This window comes from Poecilia mexicana, unplaced genomic scaffold (genome assembly GCF_051168715.1).
Source record: "Poecilia mexicana isolate PSO_F unplaced genomic scaffold, ASM5116871v1 scaffold_12, whole genome shotgun sequence".
In the NCBI taxonomy this organism is placed as follows: Eukaryota; Metazoa; Chordata; class Actinopteri; order Cyprinodontiformes; family Poeciliidae; genus Poecilia; species Poecilia mexicana.
Genome location: NW_028263381.1, coordinates 23895328 through 23913256, shown reverse-complemented (window position 1 = coordinate 23913256; position 17929 = coordinate 23895328). Strand labels below are relative to the sequence as shown.

At 40.6% G+C, this 17929-nt stretch overlaps 1 protein-coding gene across 3 annotated transcripts in view; it reads left to right on the top strand.

The window, feature by feature from the left end:
• The window catches only part of LOC106913178 (NLR family CARD domain-containing protein 3-like), a 107438-nt gene extending 93628 nt beyond the window's left edge, over positions 1–13810 (top strand). Inside the window, exons 1-10 of one of the 3 annotated variants that reach the window (XM_088011128.1) lie at positions 5242–5337; positions 6035–6166; positions 6320–6439; positions 8002–8080; positions 8241–8469; positions 8613–10404; positions 10856–11029; positions 11398–11571; positions 12655–12701; positions 12849–13810. In XM_088011128.1, the coding sequence (XP_087867254.1) occupies positions 6078–6166; positions 6320–6439; positions 8002–8080; positions 8241–8469; positions 8613–10404; positions 10856–11029; positions 11398–11571; positions 12655–12701; positions 12849–13372 (3228 nt within the window). In that variant the 5' untranslated portion in view covers positions 5242–5337; positions 6035–6077 and the 3' untranslated portion in view covers positions 13373–13810. Of the gene's footprint in view, positions 1–5241; positions 5338–5812; positions 6167–6319; positions 6440–8001; positions 8081–8240; positions 8470–8612; positions 10405–10855; positions 11030–11397; positions 11572–12654; positions 12702–12848 lie in introns of those variants that run through there. The other 2 variants (XM_088011129.1, XM_088011127.1) reach the window with 2 other exon arrangements.
• The last annotated feature ends 4119 nt before the right edge of the window (positions 13811–17929 follow it).

Here is a 17929-nt window from a genome sequence, read left to right as displayed (position 1 = left end):
TTTCCGTTCAGCCCTATGGCAGAGTTGTCTTGCAGATTGAACTGTTTGTGCATTTCTCCATGGAGATTTCTTCCTACCAGACACAACCTTCACTTTAATGGGTGCAATGTAATCAATGATATCTGAAAGTTTGCACTGAAAATCACCTACCAACTTATCTACGTCATTATAGCTTAAGGGCAAGGAAGAAGAGTAGATTTGTTTAAATGTTTCTGTTGTGTTTTCTGTGAAAGTACGTTTTGTGATAGTTCAAGTGGGTTAACGGAGAACTGTTAAAGATAACAGCAAAGTGATCCGACAGGGCAACATCAGTTACAGAGACACTGGAAATATTCACACCCTTACTGATAACCAGGTCCAGTGTGTGTCTAATATATTAAACAGCTTTTTTGCCCCTCGGTCTTGGGGCAAAAAAGCTATGAAATGTCGGGGGGCCAGACACATTCTGGTGGAAGATGGCTGTAAAAATAATATCTGGACCCCGGTCTCAGACCTCAGAAATGCAGAGTGTTGGATCCTCAGGGAGGTCGGAGGCAGGTGGCTTAGATGAAGTGAGGTCTGCTATGTTAGAGCAATGGAGACTCATGCCGAGGAGAACCTGTTGATCCATACTATCCTGCTGGGAGGAGGAGGAGTCCGTCCGCCTGCCTTTCTGATCCTCCACCAGCATCTTCAGGCGGCTCAGGTGCAGCCCGACTCTCTTTAGTGATTGACTTCCTGGGAAACTCTGATCTTGTGAGTGAGTGTAGAAGCAGGGAGGGAGGGTGGAAGGAGAAGGGAGGGGGGAGAGTTTAGGGAGGGTAGAAGGAGGAGGGGAACCAGTTGCTCTTTCCCCCATCGTTCTATCAGTTTGTATTGGAATAGTTTATTCTTGATAAGCGGAGGCTTCCATCGTAGTCAGACATCCTTGAGCCTGTTCTTCTGAAGCGATGGTCACATTGTTGTTCTTGTTGATAAAATGAAAAATGTTTGCAGTGAGAAGCCTTATCCCATGTTTAAGATTGCGTCCGCCTCTTCCAAAGAGGTGAAAGCGCTGCCAGTAGATCCAGTGGTTATCGATGAAGGCCACTGATCTGGCAGAGCAGGTTTTAATCAGCCATTTGTTTATCATGCCCAGACTGGAATGTTTTTCATCTCCCGATTGAGGCGATGGAATTGAACCACTGAGAAATAACTTCATTTTTAATTTTCCCATAGTGTCCAGAAGAATATTAAAGTCCTTTTTAGAATCTCCGATTTTTGCTTTGCCAGATCGTTGACTCCAACATCCACAACTAAAGTCTCCATGTTTGGCTGATCAGCGGTTAGAGAGCACTTAGCGAGTCAAATCAGATACAGTGTCACCAAGAAAAGAAACCACTCTCGTTTTCTTGGGATTGCACACATGACTGATTCCATTTACTGTCTCATCTCCAACAATAAGCACTCTTTGCATACCTTTCGTTTTCCTGGTGGTCACTTTGTCATTCGGAGCTTTGTGGGGTTGATGCGTTGGTTTAGCCTCATTGTTGATGTTTGAAGATGGGTTTTCAGTCAGAGGCTCAGGCTGGAGTGCTGAAAATCTGTTTTTAAGTGGGATTCCCACGGAGTCGGAATGTTTTGAGGCTTGGGCTGGTCGCGTTGTCCTTGGGAGCGGGGTCGGTGGAGCCGTTTTGGTTCCAGCTGGTTGTTTGCTATTCTTTTGGCAGAGCAGGTATTGAGGTTGAAGGTGGGTTTCGGCTCAGAGCTGCCCACGCTGTTTCGTCCAGGTGAGGTGATCTCCCTCACCTGGACGAATGCACCTCTGCCACTAAACAAAAACAACTCATTGGCTCTCATCCAGTTTCAACCCACTATCCTGATATTTCAAAGGCGTTGTGTTAGGAAAATAAAATGAAATTATGTTAGTTTTTAAACTTAAACATATGTACAATATTATATAAAATCATCAGCATTTTAAAATAAGAACATTGGGTTTCAAATTGACTATATGTTACCTTAGGTTTAATGCAGGAATCTGTTTTTTGATGAATCACTCAGGAGAGGAAACAATGCTAGGCAGTTCAGATAAAAACAGGATGGAAAAGACAAGTTCTGTCTGTTCACATAAGTCAAATTCTTTTGTGATTTTCTAGGGGTAAGGAAGACACTTAAAACCTGGAGAAAAACAAAACAAGGTCTAGGTGAAAAATAAATCTCTTTCTGATAAGAAGGGTCTTTGTTCAAATGTTTAGAAAGGGAGGAACAGGAGAGATTCCAGATGTAACCGACATGAGAAAATCCTGTTTGAGAATGACCTTTGCTCTCTCTGACTTTTACTCACTCTGGACCTTTGCTCTTTCTCTCTCTTCATCTTTGGTTTTGAATAGGTTTCAAAGAAGGTGACAAATCATTTAGACCATCCCATTAAGGTAATTTCAAACTGCTTAGAGATTTAGAAAGAGAGGAAACACCTTCAATGCATATATTAAAATGAGGAACACACCTCTCAAATAAAAGTCCCCATTTTATAGCAGCGAGTTGTTTTGTTTTGCGGCCGCAGCTCCCAAAGGCACCTTTGTCTTGTTTTTGTATTTTGTTAATTTTTCTACTTTTCTCAGGCAATTAATGTCTGTTTGATGGTTTGGACTTCTTGATGTTTTGGGTGTGATGCTTATCTGCTTTTCTATGCATTTAGTTGTCTCAATAAAACTCTAGATATGTCTAAAGTTGAATGGTGATTGGCAGTGGTGGGAAGTAACGAAGTACAAGTACTTCGTTACTGTACTTAAGTACAGTTTTCGTGTATCTGCACTTTGCTTAAGTAGATTTAATAATGGGTACTTTCTACTTTTACTCCACTACATTTTACAGTAAGTATCTGTACTTTCTACTTCACTACATTTCTACAAAACCGTCGCGTTACTCGTTACATCCAAGTCGCGTTTCTCTTTTTGTCTGTTAAAATGTGAAGTTCAGGGTGGCGCCGTAAAATCAGAACAATAACGTGACTTCGTGTCTGTTGTTATCCATCGCCTCCACCTTTACTCGCACGCGGGGCTCCAGACATGCGCAGTGGTGGATATCCGTCTAATCGTCAGTAATATAATAGCGCTGCATAAACCATAAGATATGGCGACATGTAAAACCAGCAGCGCTTCGCTTTCACAGACGGTGGGGACTTAGTCCAACTTTTAGCGTCACTTGGAAGGAAAGCTTAAAAGGTAAGATCTGTGGACGTGATGCTAGCAAAGCTAGCTGTACGGAGACGCATGTTGCATCTGCGATGAAAAAAAGTTGTCACTCATGCCATTGTGTGTTGACTGAGGTGTTCATATATGGGACAACGCTGTGACCAAAGTGCAATATAGTAATATGACATTCAGGAACGATCCGATTCTTCTGGACGGATCTTTACTAAGTCCTAAGGACTGAAGCCTCACTGAGAGCCGTTCTTTGTTCTTGTGTACACTGCAGTAGCTAACACATACACACGTTTATTTAATCGCCGAATAAGTAAAAGTTGAACGAACACAGAGCATGCTCATTGATTGATTTCGTCTCCTGTCATGGTGGTAAACATGCAGTGGGAGGGAGGATGAGAACAGTCACGGTGCTCCTTCTGCTTGGTTTCTTGTTGCGCCGTTGGACAGTGTTCATAGTTGAACGTTGTTTACCGTTAATTGCGATGTTTCAGTTGTGGTTTTTGACATGGGCAATATGGGCAACCGTCCAGGGTGTTATTTTTCTAGGGATAGCAGGAGACCTCTGCGGATTGTAGCACAGCGATGAAAGCAAAACAGAATGAAATGAGTTTTAATTGATACTGGTTAAATATATTTCAGCTCTAAGTATTTAATATCTAGGTGTTTTTATGGGAATGTGGATCTTTCAGATCAATCTGAGAACCAATTTTGATAGGTAAACTTAATTTTACTGTGTCATTTAGTGCAGGGCGCTGGTCTTGGTCTCGGGTTCGGTGGTGGTCTTGACTACAACTCTGCTATGTGGCTCCTCGATTGCATGTTCTCCCTCACCCACCTTCTTTCTATCCCCTTCCTGTTGGGTTTCTTTCTAAATAAATGTCACTACTGAAGTTCATGCTATGTTAGGACAGGAGACGAGATGCTTCCATCCCTGAAATTATGATGCATAGAATCACATATCTAAGTATAAACTGTTACAGAGAATAAACATAATAAGAACATGTTTAATCTGTGGCAGTGTTCATTAAAATGGCACATTTCTTATGTATTAAAATTAAATACGATCAGTTCACTTAATGATATTAGCGATTAGGTAATGCATTCAGAAAGTACTTTTACATTTAATACTTAAGTATTTTTAAAAGCCAGTACTTTTTTACTTTTACTTAAGTAAAATGTTAATGTGGTAGTTTTACTTTTACTTAAGTACATTTTTTGAGTACTTTCTCCACCACTGGTGATTGGTTGTTCTCTGTGTGGTTTCCACTTTGTACATGCGGAACCCTGAATTTGGGACAATAGAGGAAAACAACAAGCAAAGAAGTTTAACATTTTATTCCTCTAATTATTTTACAGTTGCCATGGCGACTCCAATAATGAGTCTGGAACAAGCTGCCACCTTCTGCTGCTGATCTGACTTTAGATTCAGGTTGATGATTGAAATGAAATCAGGGTTTGAACCTGAATCAGCAGAACCTGCTCAGCTGATCCTGGTTTAACCAGAGACTGTCCTCACTCTGCTCACCTCACTGACATGATGATCAATGATTATATAGGAGCTATATTAATAATCTATATTATAACAACGTGTGGTTTCAGCTGCAGTAATGTGGTGATGTTAAGAACTACAGTTTAGTTTGTTTAACTTTATCTTCATATTCTGACTGTATTCATAGTCAGACCAGTTACTGCAGCAGGAATCAACCAGCTGCTCTTTTCTCTGGACTCATTTCTCCTCAAATTAAGTTGCAAACATAACAATTAAAACAAAGATTAAAAAACTTAAGAACATAATAAACAATTATTACCAGAAAGTAAAACAATCAGGTGGTGGTAGCAGCTTTATCCTCATTAACCATCATGAAACATTTTCATCAGAACTTCTCTCCTTCCTCATGAAGACTTTATCAACCTGCCTCTGATTTTACAGCAAACCTTCTGCTGCTCTGGAACAAGAAACTACAAACCAGGTGAGCCGTCACATGATCAGTTATTCAACATTTATAACACCTGGACTTTGAACTCTGAATCGTTCAGATCAGGTAAAAGTCCAGTCCTGTCCCATTACAGTCTTTTCAGGTGTGGCACCAGTCTGGTTCTCCTGCGGATCTGTTGGGTCTCAGTTTGTTGATCACATTTTCTTCTTCAGCTCTTTGGATCATTTGAACAAACTGTAAGTTTGCTTTGTTTTCTACATGAACTTTGTCTTCAGGAACTTTACTGACTGTTTCTGCTCTGATGTTTGGAGAAAAGGTTCACTTCTGATTTCAGCTAAAAGTTGGATCTTTGCTGTTTGAAGGTTAATCTACAGGATTATTGATTAACATCAGATGTTTATTTTTTTCTCTGAAAAAAATGATTCATAATTTTATTTCCTTGAATCAAACTCTGGTCTCTACCGTTAAAGTCGGACACAACAATTTTATCCTGCTTCCTTTCAAACTTAAATGCTGTTATAGCAAAATGTCTTCAATTCAGCCAAATGACTAAATAGTTCATCTTTAGTGGTGAATTTAATTCACCAGTAGAGATTAATAATGAACTAAAATCCTTCCTGTTGTTCAGGTTGAATCAGTGAATGTAAATGCTGCTCCATGTCTCCATCTAGTGGACTGATAGTAGAAGTGCAGGTTGAATCAGTGAATGTAAATGCTGCTCCATGTCTCCATCTAGTGGACTGATAGTAGAAGTGCAGCAGCTGATGCAGCTTCCTCTGCCTCTCTGCTGTCTGACTGCATTCACCTGACACTGATATGAAGCAGAGAAGAAGAGCCAATCAGAGGAGGAGCAGCTGATCTTTTTCCAGCACTAATGATGTAAAGGATGATCAGAGTTGATGTGCAGATGAATGATGTGTGTTTCCTCTGCAGGTGAAGCTAGAAAGTGTGTGTGAGCTGATGTGAATTCAGCAGCATGGATCAGTGTGAGGACAGAGAGGAGGGAGTCCCTCCCTCTAAAACCACTCTGTGTGGGGAAGATGAGAGCCAGAGCAAAGGTCAGAGGTGAGGTCACCATCTCTAACTGTCCACAGCCCTTTTCACACAGCGTTCACTATATCAGGCCAAAACAGACGTGGTGATGAAGCTGCTGCTGCTCCTCTTTGCTGCTTCATCCAGACTGAACAGATTCAGTTTTAATCATCATGTTTCTGTCAGGATCCATCAGAGACTCAGACCAGAACCAGAACCAGAACCCAGCTGTGTGTCCTTTAAGAGCGACAGGTCAATGGAAGAGATCATTAACTTTAAATCTCCTGGATCTCCACCATCAGAGAGGTGAGCTGTTTCTAACTGTTGTAACTGATCTGTTTATCTGTCATTGTGGCCATGTAATGATACCAAGTTCTGTTGCCATGGGAATATCAGACTGAATACCAGGTTATTTTATTTTCATTCCATCAATGCATATGGTAACATGTCTTGTTAAAGACGTCACACATCTTCCACCAGGTTTGTGATGTGAGAGATCAGCAAGTTAAAATCAACCAAACTTTAATAAAATGTAAATATTTCATTGGAAAGCTGACAGAAAAATTCACACAAAGTTTCAGTCGATCTGGTTTCCATTCTTAATACCTGCAGTTATATAGAATAAATCCAGACCTTAAGCTGCACTAAAACCTCTTCTGGAGTATTTCTGCAGCAGCTGCTGGCAGAACTAATGATCTGAGTTACTTTCTACAGTTTTGGTTCTCAGTCCTGCTTCATTATTTCTGTTATTTCTGAGATTTTACTGCTGCAGGTTCAGACCAAGCCTTGTACCGTCAACATGACCAGGACAGAAACGTTCATGTGCACAAAATATTTCACTAGCAGCAGAACCATGAAGTTATTATAGGAGATCAGACTCAGTTAATTCATCTGAGCTTCAATACCTGCTGATGAAACATATTGTAATAAAAGACTAAAATATAATACAATCTGTAGGAAAGATTTCAAGGAATCATGTTGGGATATTTTAGTCAGGCTCCTCAGTCTGATGTCTGAGGTTTTAGAACAAATATCCACTTTCCTTCCAGGAGTTTCAGATGTTTCCTGGCTCCATGTCAGACTAACAGTGGGACACATTTCCACCACCCACTGGGAAATACCTGGTAAACCAGTCTGGTCCATCAGGACTTGGTTCCTGTGTGCATTGTGAGATCAGTTCAGCAGGAAGGAAAGCTTCATGATGTGGTTGGTGAGATCTGCTGGAACTCAACCAGACTGAGCTGATGTGGACCATCAGAGGTTCTGCTGGTTCTTAGTGGATCAGCAGGAACATTAAATCTTTACTTGGATCATCTGGTTCACTGCTCACATCCAGATATCACTTCATGGACCTTTACCTTCTGATTGTCTCTGTGTGGACAGATATAATGTGAGCTCACTGGCTTCCAGGATCTACAGGATCCAATTTAAATCCTCTAGAACATCCAGGAGAGGATCCCACATGGACACACCCACATATCTCAGAGCTCCTCCATGTCCACATCACCTCAGATCCAGTCATCAGAACCTGATGGATGTCCCACACTGTCCTGAAGACCTGTGTGGACAGAGCCTTCACTTCCACTGTCCCCAAGCTCTGGGACTCTGTCTCCACCAGCATCAGATCTGCTGACAGTGTGGACAGTTTGAAGTCCAAGTTCAGCACCAACTTTTTAAAATGTCTACTGGTGATTCTGGTGTTACTGGTCTTCATCCTTCTAGTTCATCTTCCTCTTTCTAACTTCTTTGTATTGTGTTCATGTGATGCTCTGTTTTCTGCTTTAATGTGACACTCTTAGTTATTTTATTAGTAAATATTGCTGGATGAATATTTCCTGCCTTCCTGATTGTTCCTGGTTCCTCCACAGAGTGGACCAGCAGAGCTCAGAGGTTCCCAGTGGTCCGTCTGCCCAGCAGCATCAAACACAGCTGGACTCCATATTTATGGTCTGTACATGAACAACAACTACTTTTCCATGGTTCTGTTCACAGTCGTCTCCATGCTGCACTTTGTAGACCAGAGGACTGTCAGTCTGTCCAACATCCATCTGGTGTTTGGCTCCATGATTTCAGTCTGATGTTTCCTTCATCTATTATTCTGTTCCAGCTGCTGGAGGAAAACATTGTCACTTTTGTGAAGAACGAGCTGAAGAAGATCCACAAGGTTCTGAGTCCAGATTACCCAGAATGCTCAGAGAGTCAGAGAGAGGATGATGAGGTGTTGAGAGGTGATGATGAAGAGCAGAGGAGGAGCAGCAGAGAGGCAGTGATGAAGATCACACTGAACTTCCTGAGGAGGATGAAGCAGGAGGAGCTGGCTGACCGTCTGCAGAGCAGTAAGAGGATTTCTACAAAGATTTGACCTGATGGATAAATGACACATTTACTGATGTCTGAAGAAATGGAATCACATTTATTTAAATCACCTTCAGAAGGTATTTTTGTTTCATCTCTGATTTTACTTTTTGTGTTATTTTAGAACATCTTGCTGCAGTTTGTAAACTTAAATCTGGTCTGAAGAAGAAGTTCCAGTCTGTGTTTGAGGGGATTGCTAAAGCAGGAAGTCCAACCCTTCTGAACCAGATCTACACAGAGCTCTACATCACAGAGGGAGGGACTGGAGAGGTCAATGATGAACATGAGGTCAGACAGATTGAAACAGCATCCAGGAAACCACACAGACCAGAAACAACAATCAGACAAGAAGACATCTTTAAGGTCCCACCTGGAAGAGATCAACCAATCAGAACAGTGATGACAAAGGGAGTGGCTGGCATTGGGAAAACAGTCTTAACACAGAAGTTCACTCTGGACTGGGCTGAAGACAAAGCCCACCAGAACATCCACTTCATATTTCCATTCACCTTCAGAGAGCTGAATGTGCTGAGAGAGAAAAAGTTCAGCTTGGTGGAACTTGTTCATCACTTCTTTACTGAAACCAAAGAAATCTGCAGCTTTGAACACTTCCAGGTTCTGTTCATCTTTGATGGCTTGGATGAGAGTCGACTTCCTCTGGACTTCCACAACAAGGAGATCCTGACTGATGCTACAGAGTCCAGCTCAGTGGATGTTCTGCTGACAAACCTCATCAGGGGGAAACTGCTTCCCTCTGCTCTCCTCTGGATAACCACACGACCTGCAGCAGCCAATCAGATCCCTCCTCAGTGTGTTGGCATGGTGACAGAGGTCAGAGGGTTCAATGACCCCCAGAAGGAGGAGTACTTCAGGAAGAGATTCAGAGATGAGCAGCAGGCCAGCAGGATCATCTCCCACATGAAGACGTCACGAAGCCTCCACATCATGTGCCACATCCCAGTCTTCTGCTGGATCACTGCTACAGTTCTGGAGGATGTGTTGGAGACCAGAGAGGGAGGAGAGCTGCCCAGAACCCTGACTGAGATGTACATCCACTTCCTGGTGGTTCAGACCAAACTGAAGAAGGTCAAGTATGATGGAGGAGCTGAAACAGATCCACACTGGAGTCCAGAGAGCAGGAAGATGATCGAGTCTCTGGGAAAACTGGCTTTTGATCAGCTGCAGAAAGGAAACCTGATCTTCTATGGATCAGACCTGACAGAGTGTGGCATCGATATCAGAGCAGCCTCAGTGTACTCAGGAGTGTTCACACAGATCTTTAGAGAGGAGAGAGGGCTGTACCAGGACAAGGTGTTCTGCTTCGTCCATCTGAGTGTTCAGGAGTTTCTGGCTGCTCTTCATGTTCATCTGACCTTCATCAACTCTGGAGTCAACCTGATGGAAGAAAATCAACCATATAAAATGTTTTCATTATTTAATAATAATAAACCTAAACTAAAGTCTCTCCATCAGAGAGCTGTTGACCAGGCCTTACAGAGTCCAAATGGACACCTGGACTTGTTCCTCCGTTTCCTCCTGGGACTTTCACTGCAGACCAATCAGAGACTCCTACAAGGTCTGCTGACACAGACAGGAAGTGGCTCACAGACCAATCAGGAAACAGTTCAGTACATCAAGGAGAAGATCAGTGAGAATGTGTCTGCAGAGAAAAGCATCAATCTGTTCCACTGTCTGAATGAACTGAATGATCGTTCTCTAGTGGAGGAGATCCAACAGTCTCTGAGTTCAGGAAGTCTCTCCACAGATAAACTGTCTCCTGCTCAGTGGTCAGCTCTGGGTTTCATCTTAGTGTCATCAGGAAAAGATCTGGATGTGTTTGACCTGAAGAAATACTCTGCTTCAGAGGAGGCTCTTCTGAGGCTGCTGCCAGTGGTTAAAGCCTCCAACAAAGCTCTGTAAGGACACACATTGTTACTGCAGGTATTGTTGATAGGTAGAAATCTGCTAATTATGAGGTAAATATTCATGTTTCAGTTTATATTTTGGTGCTTTGTCTCTTCAAAGTGTCCCACTGGGGGGATGAGCAAAAAAGAAAGACTTCCTTCAGCAGCTGAACATAATGTTACATATTCAAGCAGCAAAACTCCTCCACTTTATGTTAACATTGAAATGGATTAATATAGTTAATTGTGTAATTTTATAATTCTCTTTCCAACCTCCTTGTTACCTGTAGTTCTGTCATTTAAGGCTGGAGGCCCAACTATAGAATGAACCAGTTCACAACAAATACAAAGGTTGTGTAAAATCAGATGGTTCCTTCTCTGTCCAATAAAAACATTGTTGATTTGAAAGAACATAAATTCTGATGAATAGTTTAATACCAGATTTTCCTCCCTGTCTCCTCAGACTGAGTGGCTGTAACCTCTCAGAGAGAAGCTGTGAAGCTCTGTCCTCAGTTCTCAGCTCCCAGTCCTCCAGTCTCAGAGAACTGGACCTGAGTAACAACAACCTGCAGGATTCAGGAGTGAAGCTTCTCTCTGCTGGACTGAAGAGTCCAAACTGCAACCTGGAGACTCTCAGGTAAAATGTGACCAATCCTGGTGAAACCAGATTTCTGTCATTTACCAATTATCAGAGACTACGTAATTATTATTCCATTAATAGATTGTTGCAAAAATAAATGCATGACTATGACATGGCTAACCATGATGAGTCTTGACACATAAATATGGCTGGTTTTTATATACTGAAGGCTAAAAGATCCTAGATGATAGATTGTTAGAAAGGGGGGTGAGGCTTCAACTGAAAGTGTAACTCAGAATGTTTTATGACCATTTCATATTAACAGGTTCCATTTTCTTGACTTTTTTCCTCTCCTATAAATGTCCAGTTCAGACCTTGGGCTCTACCTCAATGTTCTCATCATGTGATGAATTGTGTGTCTGCAGCTTATCAGGCTGTTTGGTCTCAGAGGAAGGCTGTGCTTCTCTGGCCTCAGCTCTGACCTTTAACCCCTCCCATCTGAAAGAGTTGGACCTGAGCTACAATCATCCAGGAGACTCAGGAGTGAAGCTGCTGTCGGCTGGACTGAAGGATCCAGACTGGAGACTGGAAGCTCTCAGGTATGGAGGAACCTGCTGCAGGAGCAGAGAAGGTCTGATAGAGGAGGAAGAGGAGAAACGTCTTTAGTCTGATGGGAAACATTTAGTTTGAAGAGAAATATTTAGTTTGATCATTAAATATTTAGACGCCTCATCTGGAGGCAGAGATCATTACCCAGTTTTCTGGAATATTCTCCTGACTAAGAACGGCTCACAAGGAAAATGAAAGAGTGGGATGGATTTAATAGAGTTTAATAGGGACTCTGACTAAATGAATAAAAGTGAAGTTCAGTTAGATTTCCATGATGATCTACTGATGACAGAAAGGACTTTAAAACAATATTTGATGGAGCTCCAGACCAATCAGCCCCAAGGAGCAAAGATGTGAAGAAAAGTAACTCCATGTTGGTCAGATGGATGTTTCAAAGTTCAGAGAGAGAAATCAAGATTTTGAACTAAACTCACAAGTGTGTATAGCGCCACCTGGTGGTGCTGGTTGGTAGAGGAAGTGCTGAAAGGTTGGAGGTGTTTGTCAGAGGTGTGTGATGATGGAAGCCTCTCCCTGGTTTGTGAGTCTGAGCTCAGAGATCAAATGTTTGGTTCTTGTTGAACTCTTTGTTGAATGTGATGCAGCTTCTCCTTTTTAATGTTTGTATTTCTGGATATTCCAGTGAGGCCACAGCAGGTTTTCAGCAGCAGGTTGTTTAGTGTTTCATTCCTTCATCTGTGTGTGGGAGTGTGGATGGAGCAGGTATCCAGGTGTTGATCAGAGTTTAGATTGATTGGATTTTAATGCTGATTATTAAATCAGGTTGAGCTTCCAGAAATGTTTCCTTAGTTTCCTGATGTCCTTTTAGGCTTCAGTGAGTTTCTTCAGGTTGTTACTGAGGGATTTCCTTTCTCCTCTCTGTTGGAGCTTTTCCTGTGTTTGGAGAAATGAGTTGTGCTGCAGCACCAACTGTCCTTCCTACATCCACTGCAGTTTGCAATCCAGATGTTGGACTGTTCCTGTCTCAGTGGAGGACAATGTGTGTCTGAGAGACATGTAATGTCCATGTTTGCTGCTGAAAGAGACTGATGGTCTGACCCCCCTCCTCCTTTCAGGGTGGAGCCTGCTGGAGGCCCATTCTTGACACCAGGTCTGAGGAAGTGTAAGTGTGTTTTTCATCTGATTCATGACAACAAAGCAGCTCACATTCAACCATCTTCAAACTGTCACATCACTCATTCAGGATCATCATCAAAGATCAATAAATGATCAATAACTGCAGCTGGATTGTGTTTGTTCTCTCCATCAGATTCCTGTCAACTCACCATCGACACAAACACAGTGAGCAGAAAACTCAAACTGTCTGAAGACAACAGGAAGGTGACATTTGTGAAGGACTTTCAGTCATATCCTGATCATCCAGACAGATTTGATAACTGGAATCAGCTGCTGTGTAGAACTGGTCTGACTGGTCGCTGTTACTGGGAGGTCGAGTGGAGAGGAGATGTTTATATATCAGTGAGTTACAGAAGAATCAGGAGGAAAGGAGGCAGTGATGACTGTAGGTTTGGATTCAATGATCATTCCTGGAGTCTGAGATGCTCTGATGAAGGTTACTCTGTCAGGCACAATGACATATTAACTCGTCTCTCCTCCTCCTCCGTCTCTAACAGAGTATCAGTGTATGTGGACTGTCCTGCTGGCATTCTGTCCTTCTACAGAGTCTCCTCTGACTCACTGATCCTCCTCCACACCTTCAACACCACATTCACTGAACCTCTGATTCCTGGATTTAGGTTCTTGTCTTTTGGTTCCTCAGTGTTTCTTTGCTGATTTGAGTCTAAAGATTTTCCTCCTGTCAGAGAAACTCTCTCACTGTTGAACAGATAGTTCATCTCTACAATCTATTTCTTGGTGAAACTTTTCTGATTGAGTCCTTGGAAACTTTTTCTTCTTCCAGTCCTTTAAAGATGGAAGCTGGGATTATTCCAGGATTATTCCAGGATTATTCCAGGATCCTCATGTTTTCCTGTTTGTTTCCAGTCAAAGCTTCACACTGAATATCAAGATGTTGTTTCTCTTATTTTTTCCTCTCATTCATCAGATTTCATTGAAATGTTGATCAGTTTTTCTCTCTGAACATTTTCTGTTTCTGTCGGCTCCTATTTTTCTAAACTCGTCAGATTTGAATATTAAATCTTCCTTTTGTTTATTTGCTGCAGTTTTTCTTCATGTGTTTTAGAGAAATAAAAACATTTTTCTTCTTCTGCATTTGGTTCATTTGCTGCTCATTCTGTTCTTTTCCTGTTCAGATTTAAATATTTGCATTAAAAATATTTTTCATCAACTCTGCCTTTCAGAAAGTCCTTGTTAAAGTAAAACATTTCCATCCCATGAAGGTCAGAGGTCAATGCTTTGAAGCATAAAGTGATACAATCCTAATATTTCCTGTTTCATTCAGAACTTCTACCTGAAACTCAGAACCTGCAGAACATTTTTCTCTTTGGAGAAAAAATCCAGGAACTGGAAGATCAGAGCAGAATGAAAACTGGAGATCAGTGATGGACAGAAAAGCTCTGATCGCTGCATCTCTGACATATTTTACATTTGATAACAACAGTAAACCTATTTTAGCTGAGAATAAACCAACATGGATATGACCCACCACAGCCCAACATCAACATTTAAAACATGATACAGGAATGCAGTTTTCCTACTTTCCCTCTGGAAACAATCTAGTCTAAATATCATATACAGGGAAGCATCGATATGAAAATTTGGGCCAAAATATTGATGCATTGACTGATTACGGATATTTACACTTTCAAATTTGGTCTAAAATCATCAGGAATTTGGTGCATTAAACAGTTTCAAAAGTTAGTATTCATGTTATCAAACAGCTTCTCTGTATGGAATGCCTGAAATGTCGAAAATAGGACTTGTGGACCAAGAATTAAACAGTTGTTTGAATACAAAGTCAATTAAATCCACTCCACACTTAATACATTGCAGTCTTTATCTGTCGACATGTTGCTCTATGGTTTTTAAGCTTAAACAAAAAACACAAATTGCACAGTGAAAAGTATTAATAATGCCAATTTTTTTTCCCAGTAAACATAATCAAAAGGGGATGTTGACAGGAAATTCCCACCAGATGTTGGTAACAACCCAAATAATCCACTCACATAAAGAAATCTAACCAAATTTACTGATAAATTGAAAGTGTAACAGTTCTGGGCTCTGCAGCTAACTGCGGCTACAACAGCAGCATCAGAAGAGTGTCCTTTTAAGGAGCCTGAGGTGTGAATGAAAACAGGAGGCAGTGCTTTTAGTTTGGTGTATATATTAAGTGATTAAATAAAAGCAGACAATTACAGCAGCACAATGAGACACAAAATAATTGACTCAGAATAAATTAACTCCAAAATCATAAAGTCCATAGTCCTTTTCCCAGCTCACCATCTTCAGATCCAAATGAGGATTTGATCCATCAGGGGAAACAACCCATCCTAAAAGGTCAGAAGAACCCATTAAGTGTTTTAGCAAAAACAACAATTATGTACAAACATACAATGAAATAATTATTAAATTTGGGCATTTACTTTATGCATATTAAATGCAAATGCAATTATTACATTTGTAATAATTGGACATAGTCAAACATTTCAAAAATCAGGTTAAATTAACCATCATTTAAATAAAGTTGAACAAAAAGAGTATCAATCATATTTCAAGTGAATCAATTTAAAGTTAAAGTGCACTTTTAAAATAACAAGAAAATTAAATTAATTAATTGTCAAATATTCAAGCAGAGTGAGTGAAACGAAAAATAAAATAAATATATATAATGCACAATATCAAACTTAAGTGTAGCTACATTCTGCTCTGATCAGTTTCATTTTAAACTTCACTGGCATCAATGCTAAAGTCCCGCTTCACAAAATCATTGCTGCACCAAACCAGTTACCTACTCAAAGAGAGAGGGAGGAACTGAGCCACAATCAGCTCTGACAGAATCCTGGTGACGGTCTAGGAAAGCAGCGCCAATAACTCTAATAAAATAACGCTGCAATGAGCATCGAGCAGAAGTTTCACCTGCTAAAGCAAAACTGCTATCAGAAAACCAACTCACCAAGGAATCAAGTCAGTAGGTTCACAGATTTGCATCAGTTTGTGAGGAAGACGCCAACAACAAGCCACAATCACAGTGGAAACAGGTTGGAGGCTTTAAATGAGCTGGCAGAGTTTGGGGCAACACAGGTATGGAGGACCAAGACTAACATAAGAAATAAAAGCCTAAATATAGATTTAGTTTTTCCTTGTCCTAACACATGACACTCGTCAAGAAATGTATATTCTTTTTCATTTCCCCTAAACATGCGTTTTTGTCAAGAAAAGTAGATATTTTGTTTCGGCTTTTCCTTATACAAGCCCTCCTTCTGTAATTGCCTCCTGCTTCGCCTGTTTCTGCTGCATCTTTATGCTAATGAGGAGAGCTGCCTTCTACTTCCAGCTCCTCTCCTATTGGCCAATAGAGCTGTGGAAGGTGACGTCACTGCGTCAGACGTTGTGGGGCGTTTACGTCTCGCTCAGTCGCTCGGCGCCATCTTTACAGCCCACAGACCAAAACAAACTTTATCCCGGTGGTTTTATTGTGTTGCCGACTGCAGTGAAGTTAGTTTCCAGTTGGATATTAGATATTCCAATATCAGCCGGACAAGCGGCGTTTAGTTAAAGGTTGATCCGATTTATGATCGCTAATTTCGGCCAGCCGTTCTCCAGCTCCCTCCTCAGCCCTCGGAGGTTCACTTAGGGACTGTCAACAAATCTCCGAACCAAACACTCAGTCAAACAAATGTTAATAAATGCCTTGTGACCAACTGATACAGAAAAGTGGTAATTCATGCTTTTACATGACACACACTACCCTGTTAAAATGTCAAGTCATATTCAATATTTTAAATAATTTCAATATTAAATAATATGTTTTCTTCAATAGCTTCCATATTGTGAGCCACATTGACTAGAAATCAGTGTGTAATTGTTGTACTAAATTCTATAAATTAAGCTCATGCATTTTTATTCATTTAACTCATTTTTTATTTTTGTTAACTATTTCTTTTAGTTTCTATTTAGTATTTCTCTTCAACAGCTTCTAGGTCATGTGACCTATTGAGTCAAAATCAGTGTGAAATCGTTCTACCAGTCTGTGCTGATGACGTCACAAGGCATTTATTACCATTTGTTTGACAGGAGTGTTTGGTTTGGACATTTGTTGACCAACTGAACTCTTCATTAGTGGAGTTTGTCTCCCTCTGGTGGTGAAACTCTTATCTACGTGATGTCTGGTTATTGAAAATAGATTAAGTGCTTTTTTCCCCAAATATATTTATTAGATTTTTTCTGCTATACAGAGAAAAAACATGAAAAATAGAACAAAAATTTACATACAGTGCAATCCCTCCCCCACCCAAAAAAGAAAAACACACACAACCCCAGGGCTCAATCTATCTACACAAAAAGAAAACAAAAAGGAAGTTTACATGTCACAGTGTTGGACAAGATGTAGGAAGGGAAACCAAACATCCTTAAACTCTTCAAGCTTCCTTTTGTTATATAAGTCAGTTTTTCCATTGCCAGGTTGTTGCTCAATAGTTTGATCCATTCATTTATCTTTGGTCTTTCTGTGTTCCTCCACTTCAGAGAAATCAAATGTTTAGCCTGCAAAAGGCAGAAACTCAAAAGCTTCTTTCTCTTCATAGGTCCTTTAAATCCATCTGAAAAATGTGCAATAAGCAAAGTTTACTGTCCACTGGAACATCCTGTTCAATCAAACCAGAGATGAACATGATGACCTCCTTCCAGAAAGGTTGAAGCTCTATACATACATGCAATGGAAAAGAGAAACTTTATCTATGTTACTGAAATGGTGAAGTTTTACAGCAGTGATATACGTTCTGAATAACCATTTGTATTGTAATAGTCTAAACCTTGTGTTAATAGTTTGATTTGTGCCAATAGACATGAGTTATTCCATTCATCCTCAGGGGTTTCAGTTTGCAGATCAGTTTTCCAGGCTTGTAAAATTTTTTTTAAGAGACTATTTTCTCTTAAAGCTAAAAGTAAAATATTATAGAAAGTGGAAAGTAGATCCGTACTCTGATTATGGTGAACGGCTCTATTCTCTATGGTAGAGAGTGGAGGTTCAGTCGTAGATTTCAGTGAGGCAGAAACAGCTTCTAATCTGTAAATACTTAAAAAATGTTTTTTGGCAGACTGAACTTATTTACCAGTTGTTCAAAGGACATCAAACCTCCTTCACTATAAAGGTCCCTATTTTTAAGCCTTTATTCATCCATATTCTAAACCCTCTGTCTGCTCTTCATGGTT